General features: G+C 49.0%; 1 protein-coding gene across 2 annotated transcripts in view; it reads left to right on the top strand.

Moving 5' to 3' along the window:
* The window catches only part of RAB11FIP3 (RAB11 family interacting protein 3), a 184,668-nt gene that overhangs the window by 97,277 nt on the left and 70,942 nt on the right, over positions 1–16,449 (top strand). For both annotated transcript variants that reach the window (XM_067534049.1, XM_067534047.1), the window contains exon 3: positions 5,966–6,057. In XM_067534049.1, coding sequence (XP_067390150.1) covers positions 5,966–6,057 — 92 coding nt within the window. The remainder of the gene's footprint in view (positions 1–5,965; positions 6,058–16,449) is intronic.

Below are 16,449 nucleotides of genomic sequence, written 5' to 3'. Positions count from 1 at the left end.
GTAGACACTATTGGCTCTGCTAGTGACCTGCATGTCACTGCTCTCCACTCTGAAGTGCTCTCTTTCTACTGAAATCCTCTGCTTCACTTTGCAAGCTGGTTTTTAATCTATTTCAGGAGCCATCTCTACTCATGACTTCCTGCGTTATAGCTCCACATTTTGCTTTGTAGTGTAACTCAAGCCTTTCAGGAAATCATACTTCTGCTCCCACAAAGCTCTTTAAAAATGCTTATCCTCACATCATCCCAATGAATTAGCTCCCTTTTGACAAATGGAAAAACTGAGACACGGAGAGCTGCAATGAGTTGGCCAAAGCCACAGACATCACTGTCAGAGCTGAGGCTAGAACTCGAGGAGGTCATGCCCTCCCATTGTGAGGTGTAGTACATTAACCCATCCTGCTCCCTTTGTGACAGTGTCTGGGCTAGACTTTTGGGGGAAATTTTTCACCATTATAGTACCAACTATGCTATTATTGTACTGCTGTAATGTCTAGAAGCCCCAATCATGGATTAGGATCTTATTGTGCTAGCTAGGTGCTGTATAAACACAAAACAAAAAGACAAGATCTAACTCCAAGGAGCTTACAATTGAATTATAAAATGAGATAACGGGGGGATACAGACAGGCCAGGGGATCACAAGGGGTCCATGTGATAGGCAGTGGCCTCTGTATATCATCTGTCTAACCATTGTCAAGAGTGTTTTTGTAGGCATCATAACATAGGAGAGTTTAGGAAGGGATTTGAATGTGGACAATGAGGGAGCTTTGCAGATGTTTATGGGGAGCCCCCACTATGAATGTAGGGTGGTATGAGAGAAAGCATAAAGATGATTGTTTGAATATTTGACAATGGCTGATCAGAGGTGATTCATATCTCGATAGTGTATGAGAGGTGGTAGGCTGTGGAGGACCCTGAAAGCAAAGATCAGTAGCTTATGTTGGATGGGAGGGAGAAAAAGGCACTAGTGGAGGGATGCAAAGAGAGGGGTGACGTACTCAAAGTGATAAGATGGGGAAATGACCATTGTAGCAGCATTTTGAATGGATACAAGCAGGGCAAGATGGGATTTGTGAAAGCCAGAGAAGAACATGTTCTAGTAATTGAGATGTGAGATGCTGGATGAAGTAGGAAAGGCTGTTTCTTGGGGATGTTATGCAGAAAGAAGTGGCAAGATTTAGATACAGCCTGGGATGTAGTGATCTAAAGAAGGCTGAGTTGAAGATGACACCCAGATTATGGCTCTGAATGACCATGAGGCTTGTGGTGATGTCCACAGAGATCGAGAAAGGCAGGGAATAAAGAAATGGAGGACACATTTGAGCGGAATAGGAAGTCTGTTCTGGCCATGCTGAGCTTAACCTGAAAGCTGGATATCATGAGGAGATGACCGAGAGAAGGAGGCTGGGACATAGTTTGGACAAAAGACGATAGGCCTGGAATAGAAAGGTAGATCTGGGAGTGATTGGCATAGAGATGATGTTGATGATTGAATGCTTTGAGCAGGGGATTGGACTAGATGACCTCCTGAGGTCCCTTCCAACTCTAATCTTCTATGATTCTATGGATGTGTCCACGGATAAAATTACCCACAGCCAAGATATAGAAGGAGACAAGAGACCAAGGACGAAGCGCTGTGGAACCACAACAGAAAGTTGGAGTGGGAATGGGGAGCCTGTGAAGGACATGCAGAAGGAGCAATTTGAGAGGTAGGAGGAGAACCAGGGGAGGACAAGATCAGATGAAGCGTGTGGTCAGTGGGGTTGAAGGCAGCTGACTGGCTGAGGAGGAAAATAGTGGGGGCTGGTTCTGAGCTGTGGCCAAGAAGAAGTCAGTAGAGACTTTGGTGAGAATGGTTTCAGTGGGGCGCTAGAAATGGCAGTCAGATTGGAGAGGGCCTGGGATGGAATTGAAAGACGAGAATTCCAGACGGCATGTTCAATGAACTCAAACGAAGGGGAGAAGTGGGGATGGATGGAGAGGCAAATGGAGTCAAGGTGCCTTGTTTAAATTGGAGAGATTAAAGCATGTTTGTACTGCGAGGGGAAACAACCAGCAGAAAGTCAGAGGAAGGACGTGGACGTGAGGGAGATCAGAGATGTAGTCACTTGGCCACATGGCCAGTTAGAGGAGAGCAGATGAGGGAGGAAGAGGGAGTTTGCAGGGGTGTTTCCCATGTCATTGTCCTAGTTCTAAGCCTGTTGAAGCAGGTTGATAGTCTACCATGTGTAAACACTGGTTATGTACACACTGATCTTACTGGATCGATTGAGCAGTCAGTGAAGACCCGCTCAATCAATCCGGAAGTCGATGCACTAAAACCACCCCCTAAAGTGGCGTAGCGTTGCATCAACAGGAATGCATTTCCCGTTGGCACAGTGCATTGAAGACACCGCGTACAACAGAAGTTAAGAAGTCAACGGGAGTTACGCCAGCTACTCTGTGTAGCTTGAGTGACTGCCGCCGAATTTTTAGGTAAGTGTACATCTGGCCTAAAACTCCCACTATTGCTGCTGCTGGTGGAGCTGTACTGCTGGTAGTGTGATAGTGGGAGCATTTCAGAAAAAATTCTAGTCTGGGTAGGGTCTTTTATATCCTGCTGACTTCACATGTGTATTTGTACATCCACGTGAAGGCAGTGTTTATGGGTCTGGAGCTCCTAATAAGCAGCTAGGTAATTCTTTTGTTTTTCTGCTCATTTGGATAGGAATTTGAAAGCTTACTGCAGTCTATTGTGTTGGAGGACAGGCAGGCAAGATCTCCATAGCAACCCTTGGTACACACAAAGCGCCATATGGGATGGAGGGGGTTGGGGGAAAGAACCTGCCATAAGAGGAAAGATAATAAGCTGAGTAAAAATCTCAACCCATCGTGTTCGCTTTTTTTTTTGTCTTCACTGTCTGCTCTCTGCAGCTCTGCTGTTAGTGGAGAAAGCAGTTGTAAGTTGGAGGGATGTGGAAACGAGCCTGTCTCCATCCTTGCTCCTGCAGAATGAAAGGATGGCAAGTGTGCAGTCAGCTATTGGGAAACCTATACATTTTTCTTTCTTGCAAAGCTCTTTTTAGTGGTGCTACCAAGAACAAATCATGGTAAAAATAGAATATCTGACTGTACAGGGATACCTCTTCAGCTTAACCATGCCAAAAACAGATGGGGCAACTTATGTCCATATTCTCCTCAAAATTGAATGAGATGTGTTGCAGACTTCATCCAAATGAGGCAGACAGCTTTACAGTACGTAGACGTGCTGAGGGTATCCCTCAAACCAAGGTACACAGTTATATATAGCTGCCGGAGCCTGATTTCCATGTGTGTCTGCGTGTGTTTATTATATAATGTTCTGTTTTTACTGGCCTGTTGAAAGAGCAGCCTTGATAGCTTTTAGGGAAGATTACTGTAGCCCTTGGCTGTGGGTGAGTTAGAGAGAGTGAAAGGGGGCAGGAGGAGACAGGTGTGAAAGTAGGGTTACCATACATCCAGCTTTTCCTGGACATTGCCTCTTTTTTGATCTTCCACCCTCTGTCTGGGTGGATTTTTTGAATACCAGGCAATGTCTGGGATTTTTGCAGAGCAGTTATGGCAGCTCAGAAAGAACACTCAATGGTCCACTTCCTGAATGGTCCCTCCCATCCATCCGCAGCTGATTGGTCCATTCCCCTGTGGCTACCAGATCCCAGGGTTGGGAGGAGCCAGAGCCTGGATGGGCGGGAAGGGGGTCCTGCAGAGAGGCACTGACTGATGGCTGTTGCTGCATTCTGGACCTGCCCTGCCACCTTGGCAGGAGGCGACACTGCCCACCACCTCCAGTGAATACCCCTGCTACAGGTACCCCCTCCTAGTAAGTGTACGTATGTACACAAACACACACCCTCACCCCCCAGCACCCTCAACTATTACTCCCTCTTCGAACTCCTCCTCCCTCCGCTCCGGCAGTGTCCTCTTTTTAGGAACCTGAAATCTGGTAACCCTATGTGAAGGAGATCTGGAGCCATGGAATAATCAGGCCTGTTTTTAAGAGATGTTTTCTCCTTTTTCAAAATTTAAAAAAAACAAACCCAACCCTTTTTGAAAGAGGGGATTAAATAAATGTACTGTAATGAATACAGCAATCTAGTTAAACCAGGTATGCACGTTTCAGACCATCTTCACCACTTCCTGGGGGATTTGAGTTCCTGCTGCTTCTCAGGTTTCTGAGCAGCATCTCCTGTGACCCTCTCCTTGGTTTTGCTGCTCAGAAGACCTATTGATGATACCAGTGAAGTTTTCTTGTAAACATCACTTGGGGGTGGTGCTTGCCGGAGGAAGTTTTTCTTCTCCCCTAGGGTAAAATCTCTATTCCCCAGGCTTTTAAAATTGCAGAACAGGTGGATACCTGACATAGAACTGACTGAAAGCAGCTTGTTTAGATGATTGTTTGTTTGTATTCCAGTAGTGCCTAGTAGCCACAATGGAGATTGGGACAGTCCCTGTCCCAGAGAGTTTGCAATAGACAAGTAAATGGCTGGAAAGGGAAATGGAGAAGGGGCGGGGGAGAATAATTTGACCATGATTGCAGAGCTGGAAATAGAACCCCCGTCTCTTGACTCCCAATCCAGTGTTCTGTGCAAATAATAATACCAATAGACCATGCGGCCTCCTACTGTTAATAACAAGTCACATCTATTAATAGCAAAAGCTTCTTAATTTTTTATGGACAGACTTAGAACTTGTGTTCATATGATTTAAAAAAAAAAAAAAAAAGCATATGCTGTGATTATATAAGGAACGTACTCTACAGAGGAATTTACACACATTCCTATCCTGGTGGTTTTAATGTTGAGATCAAGCACAGCAGCAAAGTGTCATATGACGTGTAGACAAACCTTAATTTGAACTGAACCTCGAAGAGATCTGAATCGGCTTCAGAGTCAGTTTGTTGGGAAACAGCTAGCTTAAAGGACATATGAACAAGGGCTGTGCTTTCTGCACTCTTTGACCATCCACCTCTGTCAGTTGTGAGGGGGAAACCCTCCGGTTTCCAAAATACAATGTGGTTAGAGCTTCCCACAAATCACTAGTGTCCATGTTGGTTCCTTGCCCTGGTTAACTTTATCTAAGTTAAAGGGCTTTGATAGGTGTAAGTTCAAGAGATGTGGTCCTGCTCCCACCATATATTTTGAGCCTACAGTATAAGGTATCTGACTTTAATCCAGTGTTTCTCAACCTGGACCATGTGTCCTCCACCAGAGGAGTGATCGGTATCGCTCAGAGAGTTAGGGAGGACTTGTGCAGAAGGGAGCCTTGGGGCTGAGAATAATTCTATGGTCTGAGGTCTGCTCTAATGTAAAGATGCTTGTGTTTTGGGTACTAAAGTAAAGCTCCTTGAAAGCCACCCCCTTTCCCTGCCCTTCTGTCACAGTGGCTCTTCATGGAGATGTAATGACTGCAGGTTCAGCAGCAGCCTGTTCTTTTCCACATTCCTAGGGCAGTCAGTTCAGTCTAGTGTGGAGTTAATGGATCCCTTGCCCCTACCCTTCTGCTGAGTAGGAGAATGGGGAAGTGGGGAAAGGCAGCATTGAAAGGGGAGAGCAGCGAAAAGAGGAGTGACCAAATATAGCACAGCAGAATAAAGAGCAAAGAAAGGAGAGATGGCAGCAGTTGTGCCAGGGTATGTTGAGCGGGGAAGAGAGTAACCTAGCTGCCAATCGACTTCAAGGTGGGGAGGGACTCCAAGGACCTAATGTGGGAAGCACTTTTTTAACTGGACTAATCCTGTGACTTTAGCTGATGTCAAACTGGGGTGTTGAACAATGATTTCAAATATTACCTCTGTTGAAAATTAAGTCCTCTCTCAACTCTGCCCCACAACTACCAGCTCTCGCAGGGATACGCTCTTCATTTTAGGATTGAAATCTACTTCTGATCTCTCAAAAACTTTTCTCCCTGCTAATAACAGCTTACCTTTTCTGTTCTGTTCTGTTCCAGATTCTGACAGCCAGTTGTATGATATGGGATATACCAATGAGGAGGAACCTTCAGTCTGTCCTGATGAATTTGATGACTTCGTCACGTTTGAGGCAAGTATGAGTAGACTAAATCAGGGCATGAAAACTGGGGTGGGGGGTGTAGTCTGGGACTTGAAATCCATACGTGACCTGACTTCAGTGGGAATGATGGATGCTCAGAGCCTCTGAAAGCTGGGCTCAGTGTGATGCGTTAAGCACAAGCACTGTTCTTAGTAGAAAATGGCACTTATGTGACAAATCAGATGGCATCCATTTGCTTTAACCTTGCATTAGAATCAGGATTTCTGGCTACCAGATACTGGTGCATGTTGCTTTTGGTGCTCAAAGTTGATGATAGCATTGAACACATACGGTTTTCCCATCTCTGCCACAAGCTACCAGTTTGTGTTGTGCTCCTTGTGGGAGTGGTGCCTTTTGTGGTAAAATGATGTTAGCAGCATGGTAAAGGTGTGTTGCTGTGGTTGTGTTAGTTTTGCCACTGGAGATTGTGGCAACTGAGTGCATGAACCCAGTTTCAGGAAGTACTTACTATAAAATATGCCAGTCATGAGCCTGTCTGTCTGCTCCAACCTCTTGAAGGACACAGAAGGACACAGCAGAATATTTCAGATGGCATCATTCATTGCTGTGCTGTCAGTTAAAGGCAAAGCAAAGGGCAATGTGGCTTCTTCCTTTTTATTTTAGTTGTTGATACTGAATCTTTCATTTAGAAAAGAAAATGATGCCTTTTTTCCCCCCTTGGTCCTTCCTGTTAGAAAGGATTAGGACATTGCATTTTTCTCTTGCTGTTTGCTGTCCTCAGCTGTAAATGAGGCCGCTGTTGCAATGACATGCTTGTCATCTTTAATTGTGGACTTTTTGTTCTTCCCCAGTCTGCGGGCGCACTCTGTGCTTCCAGACAGCAGAGCGGGAGGGCAAGTATAATTACCCTAAAAAACACACTCCTGCTTCTACCAAGACCCAAGTCACTGTGTTGTATTGAACATTTTTCCCAAATCTGGTTTTTAATGTTCCCCAAACTAATTCAATATTTCTCTGATCCCACTTTCATATATTACTCACACTTGCTCACTTGCCTAATTGACTCCCCCAGCTTTTAACAGTCTAAAACAGGAGACTCCTGGCTTTGCAATATTGAGATTGCACTGGATATGCCAGGGCTTCAGGGCTGTTCTGTGTTTAGTATAAATATGCATGCTATTGCTTGGTCATAAATAAATATACAGCCCAGAATGCATTTTCTTGGTCTTGTATTTTCCTCGATAAAGGGCTAGACACTATTTGCTTGGACTTCCTATCCTGGGAACATAATATGTGAGTTCCCTAGTAATAACCTGACACTGATCAGCTTTGTTCTCCCCTTTGTAATTAAAAAGCAACCACTGGCTGCCTTGTGCTTTCAAGACAATCCATTTTATAAGGGCTTTCACATGTCACTTAGAATCACAGAGTTGGAAGGGACCTCAGGAGGTCATCTAGTCCAACCCCCTGCTCAAAGCAAGACCAACCTCAGCTAAATAATCCCAGCGAGGGTTTTGTCAAGCCGCAGCTTAAAAACCTCTAAAGATGGAGATTCCACCACCTCCCTAGGTAATCAATTCCAGTGCATCACCACCCTCCTAGTGAAAAACTTTTTCCTAATGTCCAATCTAGATCTCCCCCACTGCAACTTGAGACCGTTGCTCCTTGTTCTGTCATCTGTCACCACCGAGAACAGCCTAGCTCCATCCTCCCTGGAACCCCCTTTCAGGTAGTTAAAGGCTGCTATCAAATCTCCCTCATTCTTCTCTTCTGCAGACTAAACAAGCCTAGTTCCTTCAGCCTTTCCTCATAAGTCTTATGCTCCAGCCCCCTAATCATTTTTGTTGCCCTCCGCTGGACTCTCTCCAACTTGTCCACATCCTTTTTGTAGTGGGGGGCCCAAAACTGGACACAATACTCCAAATGCGGCCTCACCAATGCCAAATAGAGGGGAATAATCACTTCCCACGATCTGCAGGCAATGCTCCTACTAATGCAAAGGCTCTGGTGTAAAGTAATATCAAAATAAACTATTCCTGTCCTTAAACCTCTATACTTCTCCTACTTCCCATGCATTTATTGAAACAGTTTGTTGGGTGGTTCCCACTTTTCACCAAAACCATAGTTATTTGCTCTCCAGCCTTGGAGGAATAATTTCCCTTTCTCCATCTGTGGAAAGGGAATAGTACCAGGGGCTTGATTAATATGTGTGAGCTTTAAGTTCCTCCACTGGGAGCTTTTATAGAAGTGTAAAGTTATTTATTTATAGTCTGTCCCTTTTTTATGTGCAAAATGCCTGCGTTATCTTGACTTAAACTCTGTGCAGGAGGAAATATTCTCTTGGGTATTTGAATAAACCTCACAAATACCATTGCTGTGTTTAGCAAAGTGACTGCCACCATTTGGCTTAGAAACCCCAATTTATACTTGGAGGGATAGGGTTAGGAAACACATTTTTCTCAAATTTCTCTTCCAGTTTGTTCAAAGTCACAGATGCTTCTTATCTCTGCTGACTGGGCAAATTGCAGCTGCTGCTAGCCTTTTCTGTACTAATAGCCAACTGAGAGGCTTAAAATGTTCACTATCTGGATCAGACTGATGGCTCAGTTGCGCTCTTGCTGTTCATGATCATAGCTCCTGTGAGCCATTGTGGGGGCAATTCTGCCTTTAAAGAGGTCGAAAATTAGAGCAAGAGCACTCCCTAGTGGCTGTGTTGCAAGTAACCTATTCTGGGAACAAATCTATATTGAGCAGTTGTTTAGCATGCCCGGCTGGAATTACTTAACCACTTACTTGTCAGAATACATAAGTCGAAGGAAAATTAATAGCAAATCAGGAGCTTGCTTTTTAAAACTGAGAATCTGTTGTTTTTTTTAAATTTGGGGTAGTTTTTTCAGCTGATAATCTGCCAAATGTATTTTTGAATGTGTTTGGTAAACATCACCACTGTTATCTGACACATGACCTGAAATAATTTCCCATCTGTAAGGATTTCACAGAGCTTCCGCAAATGAGATCATGATACAGAGAGAGACTGCTCAGTGTTGCAAGTGTAAAAATACGTTAGTGTCTTGTGATTTCTTTTCCTTTTCCCTTTTTATATAGGTGATCAATGCCCTGGGTATATGGCATCTTATTCTGCACATCCTGTAATGCCGTACCAGGGAAAGCTTGGACTGTTTTAGGGGAGAAGACAGGGAGAAAGTAAGCAAGGAGTGCTGGCACAAAAGAATCTTTGAGGCAGCGGCAGCGCAGTTGTTGTCTCTAAGCATTGTGCAGTTCTACTAGTCTGAGCTAGTAGCCAGCACTGTAAACTAGGAAAGCACATCCTGAGGCTGTGTAGAGGAGTTCTAAGGCAGTATAAAAACAAACAGTCTCAGACATAATCAAAAGCCTCTTTCAAGCTGATCCAGGTGATCAGAGGGAAGAAAAGTAAAAAGGCACAACCTTTCAAAAGTCCAGACATTTCCCCTTTCCCTTAGGTATACCAACACTGATGTTTCAGTGAAAAGTACCTGTTGGAATTTCTGTGTGTACATGTGTGCAGCAAACAAACAACTTTGCAGCTATTTTTTTAACTGGGCAATGCAATTGGAATTGTCATTTAAGATGATGGCTCTCTTTAAATTCCCAAAAATGTAAATAGGTAAATGAGATTCTAGGTTATGGATTAGATGAAGGTGAGCACGTTTCAAAAGCAGTGATGTCCTTAGGCAGGGCAAAGGAAGATGGGTAACAACTCCCTTTCCTCCTTCTCAGTTGTCAGAGGTCTGGCCTGAGAAGTAATTTCTTACGAGGAAGTAACCTGCAAAAGAATAAAAATTTTCCCTCTTTTGCTATTCTAATGCATAAAGAAGTCAGGAAAACTCTTTAAAAATACCTTAATCTCTTGCTCCTTTTGTACTTCTGGTCAAGTTATGCCCAGTCTTACTGGAGGATTTACTGAGCATCACAAAAATGTGGATTGGGTGCTCTCCGTGCCTTTAGATGAAGAGGTACTGAGTCCTTAAAAAAAGAGCTTCCTTCCCAAATCTTTGAGTTAAATAGGTGTAAACAAAATAACAAACAAATAGGTGTAAACACTCTAAATAAAAACTCCTTCCCTTTTGTTACTAGAAGTTGCTCTTCTACATTCTTGCATGTGATATCATAATTCTCCTAGTTCTTCAGCTCTTCATAGTCTTCTGTGGTAGGAAAGACCTGAATTTGTAATGTTAAAAAGTTGTTGTCTCTCTTTTAAATTGATCTTTTGCTGTGGAGGGGGAAGAACCTGTTGGATCTTTTTCAATGCAACATAAAAAGCACCCAAGAGGGACACAGCCCAACCTTTTGCACTTTGCAGGTCACCTTTACAAGGTCAGACACCCTGTTACAACTTGACTGGTTGTGTTGCAATAGTCGAAGGGTGTGGAGAGAGACTTGGGTTAGAGAGAGGTAAGGTGTGGAGGTGTGGGAAGGAAAGAGGAGGAAAAGTTAGGGGAAAATGCAAAGTTTTCATTCTCTCTTCGAGTGATTGTTCATATCCATTCCGATATAGGTGTGTGCGTGCCCCGTGCACAGATTCCCGGAACTTTTTTCCTTAGCACTCCCCGTAGGGTTGGCTCAGGCACCCCCTGGAGTGCCGTGCTCATGCTGCGGTACATAGGGCGCCACCGACCCTGAGGCCCCTCAGTTCCTTCTTTCTGCCTGTGACGGTTGCTGGAACGTTTGCCTCTTGCATATCGCAAGTAGCCTCCCTTAGTACTTAGAGTGTTCTTTGTTACAGTTGATTACCATAGATTAGTGTTAAGCTAGATAAGTAATTAGTTAGCAGCCCTCAGGGGCTATAGCTGAGCCATGTCTGGCTCCACCGGCTTTAAAGCCTGCACCGTATGTGCTAAACTTTTTGCTGTAAGTGACCCTCACGATCGCTGCCTCCAGTGCCTCGGGGAGCAGCATAGACGTGAGAAATGCAAGGTCTGCAAGGCCTTCAAGCCGCGGACCCAGAAAGAACGGGACACCAGGCTAAAGGCCATCCTGATGGCCATCCGGACTCTGAGCCATCGCATTTGCCGACAGCACCGAGCATCTCCTCGGTGCGGAGCACTCCATCGGCACTGACTCCGGCACCGAAACCTACAGTTCTGAAGAAGAAGAAGCGGCCCGAGGCCGTGCATATGGACTCCTCCCTGTGACCGGTACAGCAGGGAGCAGCACAGGAGATGCCCCAGCCACATGCCTTGGAGGTTACTCCGGCACCGGCATCTCCTCGCAGGGAGCCTTCCCTGACTCCTGGGGGTGGGGGAGCGACCCTGCAAGGGCCGTCTTTGCTGGAGGCTTTCGCGGTGGCATGCACCCTCATGGGCCTGCCCATACCTCCGTCCCCGCCTCGGCCGAGGGCTCCGGGACTGGTGTCTCGGGGTAAACCCGTGCTGGGTTGCCCCGGTGGGTGGCGGAGACAGGAGTCGTAGTCTCCTCCCAGACGGTCGAGGAGGGTAGAGAGTGCAGGCTCCCCTCCTAGCTCCGACTCTGAGTCGTCGAGCTCCGCGGCACCGAGGGCGGTTGAGAGGCAAGCGCGAGAGACGACGTCGTTCCAGCTTCGCCTCGTGCAGGGGTCACAGCTCCGGCTCTGGTACTTTGGTACAGAGCCTCGCTTGGCACCGATCCACAACACCGGTTTGGATCACGGTGCCGGTAACCCCATCAAGCGCTTCGGTACCGGTTGCTTTGGAATCGGCTACTTTGGCTCCACCACGGACCCCAGCACCATCGGCACCGCTGGTGCGGACACAGCTTGCCTCGGCACCGCCTGAGCTGGCACCAACTGCCTCAGCACCGCCTGAGCCAGCACCGATCGCCTCGGCACCGAGGAGGCGATTGTGCTCCGATTCTTCGTCGCGGAGATACAGGCGACGCCGCTCCAACTCCCGAGGTGGAAAACGTCACCGAAAGAGTTCAAGGCACGGGAGGAGGTCATCTGGCTCCTCCAATAGTCGGTCCCCCCGGCGGCACCGAAGACGTCGGCACCGCCGGTCGTCGTCTTCATCTTCCCGGGGCCGTTCACCTCCCCGGTACCACAAGCGGCGGTCCAGTGGCTCTGGGTCCCAGACTCGCCAGCCGAGCACAATGCAGCAGGTGCAGATGCCGGCACCGGCGTGGCCTCAAGGCCCCTGGCAGTGGCCATACTGGGGGCCCTGGGGTGCCCAGATGGGCCAAGGGACCACCTCCATTCATTCCTCGGTGGCCCAACCAGTACCTCCACCACCGACCCACCCGGAACAGGGTCACCCCTCGGAGGAGGGGTCAGACCCAGAGGAAGGCCCCTGCCACAGTCGTCGTCCTCGTCCCCCGATGAGGCGGCTGCCTGAGACCATAAGGCCCCACTTTTTGATTTCTGGGCCCACCAGGACCTGCTAATAAGGGTGGCAGGAAATTTAAGCCTGGAGCTTAAAGAGATGTCGGAGGAGGAGGACCCCCTCTTTGGGATATCTGGGTCAGCAGGTCCCTCTCGAGTTGCCTTGCCAATCCATGAGAGGGTGATGAAGATTGCCAGAACACTCTGGCAAACCCCTTCTTTGGTGGCCCCCACCTCTAAAGGGGTGGAATGAAAATATTACGTTTCCAAGGAGGGCTTTGACTTTCTTTATAATCACCCAGCCCCGGGGACACTTGTGGTGGAGGCCGCTAACCAGCGAGATCGCCAGGGTGGCCAGGGTAATACCCCAAAGGACAAGGACAATAAGAAGCTGGACTTGGTTGGCTGCAAGATGTACTCCACTGCAGCCCTGCAGTAGAGAGTTGCAAACCATCAAGCCCTCCTCGGGAGATACAACTTGAACCTCTGGTCCTCGCTGCAGAGGTTCCAGTCAGGGCTATCCTCTGACCAGGCGGCGGACTTCGCCACACTCTCCCAGGAAGGTGTGGCAGTAGCGAATGCTCTTCTCAGAGAGGACAGATGAGAAGCTGCATGCCCTGAAGGACTCTTGAGCCACCCTAAAGTCCCTTGGGCTATACACCCCACAGGCCTCGAGGCGCCAGTCTCGGCCTCAGGCCCAGAGGCAGCCACAGCCGCCACCTAGGCTGCCCCCCCAGACCCGCCCAACCTAGGAGGGGTCGGGACCGTTATAGGGGCCCCTACTGCCGCGACCGTCAGGGGTCCTCGGCAGGTCCTCAGCAAGGCCCTAGTAAGGGCAATAATGAATGATTTTGACGATGTGCACGAGGGTGGCACTTCTCTTTTCCCCCTGGATCTATCCCGGTCCTTTGCTCACAGGCTAGGGCCATACTACGCAGAATGGGAAACCATCACTATGGACCGCTGGGTCCTCAGGATAGTCCTCGGGGCTATACCCTCCAGCTTATGGCCTGTCCCCCAAACTCTCCCCTTATCCAGCCCCTCTTCAGGGACCCCGCTCATGAGCAGCTCCTCATACAAGAGGTCAACTCTTTGCTCCTGCTCGGAGCGGTAGAAGAAGTTCCTCCACAGGAACGGGGGAGGGGATTCTACTCACGGTACTTCTTAATCCTCAAGGCCAAGGTGGGCCTTAGGCCTATTTTAGACCTCCGCCATCTGAACAGGTTTATCAGGCGCACCAGGTTCCACATGGTTTCCCTAACATCCATCATTCCCACCCTAGATCCAGGGGACTGGTATGCTGCCCTAGACCTCAAGGATGCATATTTCCACATTACTATCCTTCCCAGCCACAGAAAGTTCCTCAGATTTATGGTAGTGGGATGCCATTACCAATTTGCGGCCATGCCCTTTGGCCTCTCATCCGCCCCCAGGGTCTTCACAAAATGTATGGCAGTAGTAGCGGCCCACCTGTGCTGCAGGGGGGTTCAGATTGGCTGATCCGGGGCAGGTCCAGGGCCCACGTGGAGAGCAGCCTGACTCTCACCTGCGCCACATGCACCAAACTGGGGCTGCTCATCAACGAGCAGAAGTCCACGCTCGCCCCGGTGCAGTGCATAGAGTTCATAGGGGCCACCCTAGATCCACTCAGGCCAGGGCCTTCCTCCCACGGTCTTGGTTCGAGACCATGGCCGCCATAATCAACGAGTTGCACAGGTCCCCCATGATGACAGCCAGGCATTGCCTTCAGCTGTTAGGACATATGACGGCATGTACATACGTGGTGAGGCTGGCTCGCCTCAAACTCAGACCTCTACAAGGGTGGCTGGCCTCGGTATATATACCAGCCAGACACTCGCTAAACAGGGTGGTTACGGTCCCCACACAGGTACTGTCCTCCCTGGACTGGTGGCGGGACCCAAGGGAGATTCTGAAAGGGGTTCCCTTCAGAGACCTGGCTCCTTCAGTGACGCTGATAACGGATGCCTCAGACGTGGGGTGGGGGGCCCATATCAGCAAGGACCTGAGCCTTGGTCGCCGCAAGAGAGAGCTCTCCATATCAATGTCAGAGAGCTCAGAGTGATCCGTCTGGCCTGCAAGGTCTTCCTCAGTGTCCTGAGAGGCAGGATGGTTCAGGTCCTCACAGACAACACAACAGCCATGTTCTATGTGAACAGGCAAGGGGGGGCACGCTCCTCGGCTCTGTGCCAGGAGGCCATTTGACTATGGGACTTAGCGGTGAAGAATGGTTTTCATTTAACCGCCTCTCACCTCCCAGGGGTCAGGAACGACGAGGCGGATCACCTCAGCAGGTCGTTCTTACCCTGCCACAACTGGTCACTGCACCCTGAGGTGGTGACTTTCATTTTCCACAAGTGGGGGGTTCCCCAACTGGATCTGTTCGCGTCCTCCTGGAACAGGAAATGCCTGAGGTTCTGCTCATTGCGGGGTCACGAACCGGGCTCCCTCTCTGACGCGTTCCTGCTAGACTGGAAGGGGACCATTATGTATGCGTTTCCTCCCATTCCTCTGCTGCCCAAAGTCCTCTTGACGATCAAGAGGGACAGAACAGACATCATACTGATTGCGGCAGCTTGGCCGAGGCAGCACTGGTACAGCATGCTGCTTGACCTGTCCATCGACACGCCGATCCCACTCCCGAGGCACTACGACCTGCTCTCCAAGGACCAGAGCCGCCTGTTACACCCGGACCTGGAATCCCTACACCTGACAGCATGGAGACTCTCTGGCTGACAGAAGGAGAGAGAGCTTGCTCCATACAGGTCCAGCACGTTCTGCTCGGTAGCAGGAAACCTTCCCCTCAGGTGATATACTGAGCCAAGTGGAAACGTTTTACCTGTTGGGCGGAGTCCCGGGGTATCCCACCAACTTGTTCGCCCATACAGGCGATTCTGGAGTATCTGCTCCAGCTGAAGCTCCAGGGTCTGGCACTGGCCTCCCTTAGGGTACACCTGGTGGCCATCTCGGCCTTCCACCAGCCGATGGAAGGCAGATCCCTGTTCTCCCACCCTATGTCAGTAAGATTCCTTAAGGGGGTAGAGGGGCTATACCTGCAGGTCCGGGACCCGGTGCCTCCCTGGGATTTGAACCTGATCCTCACCATGTTGACAGGACCCCCCTTCGAGCCCATGGCTACATGCCCGTTGCTCGTCCTCTCTTGGAAGGTAGCCTTCCTGGTGGCCATTACATCAGCTAGGAGGGTCTCTGAGATTAGGGCCTTGACCTCAGAGCCCCCCTATACTGTCTTCTACAAAGACAAAGTACAGTTGAGACCCCACCCGGCCTTCCTGCCTAAGATGGTGTCCCAGTTTCATTATAACCAAGATATCTTCCTTCCTGTGTTCTTTATGAAACCACACGGGATGGAGGAGGAGCGGAGATGGCACTCGCTGGATGTAAGACGAGTCCTGGCCTATTACATCGAACAGACCAAGCTGTTCCGGATGTCAATACAGCTGTTCGTGGCAGTGGCGGACCGGATGGAAGGCTCGCCTGTCTCCACCCAGTGCATCTCCACATGGATCACCACCTGTATTAGAACCTGCTACGAGTGGGCGAAGGTGCCCCTTCCAGGAGCTGAGACAGCGCACTCAACCAGGGCCCAGGCCTCATCCGTGGCCTTCCTGGAATGAGTGCCCCTGCAGGACATCTGCAAAGCAGCCACCTGGTTGTCGGTTCACACCTTCACATCCCACTACGCCATAGTGCAGCAGGTGAGAGAGGACGTGGGCATCAGCAGAGCCGTGCTCTCGAGGGCAACTCACCGTTGACTCCTACCCGCCTCCAAGGTATGGCTATTTAATCACCTATATTGGAATGGATATGAGCAATCAGTCGAAGAGAGAAAACATGGTTATTTACCAGTAACTGTTGTTCTTCGAGATGTGTTGCTCATATCCATTCCACACCCACCCTCCGTCCCCACTGTCGGAGTCGGCAGAAAGAAGGGACTGAGGGGCCACAGGTCGGCGGCGCCCTATGTACCGCGGCATGAGCATGGCACTCCAGGGGGCGCCTGAGCCGACCCTACAGGGAGTGCTAAGGAAAAAATAGTTCCGGGAATCTGT

This window comes from Emydura macquarii, unplaced genomic scaffold, assembly GCF_026122565.2.
Source record: "Emydura macquarii macquarii isolate MOO-44397 ecotype Brisbane River unplaced genomic scaffold, CSIRO-AGI_Emac_v2 contig_3374, whole genome shotgun sequence".
NCBI classification, from domain to species: domain Eukaryota; kingdom Metazoa; phylum Chordata; order Testudines; family Chelidae; genus Emydura; species Emydura macquarii.
Note: the sequence above shows the minus strand (reverse complement) of the source record. Positions and strands in the feature narration are given on the sequence as shown.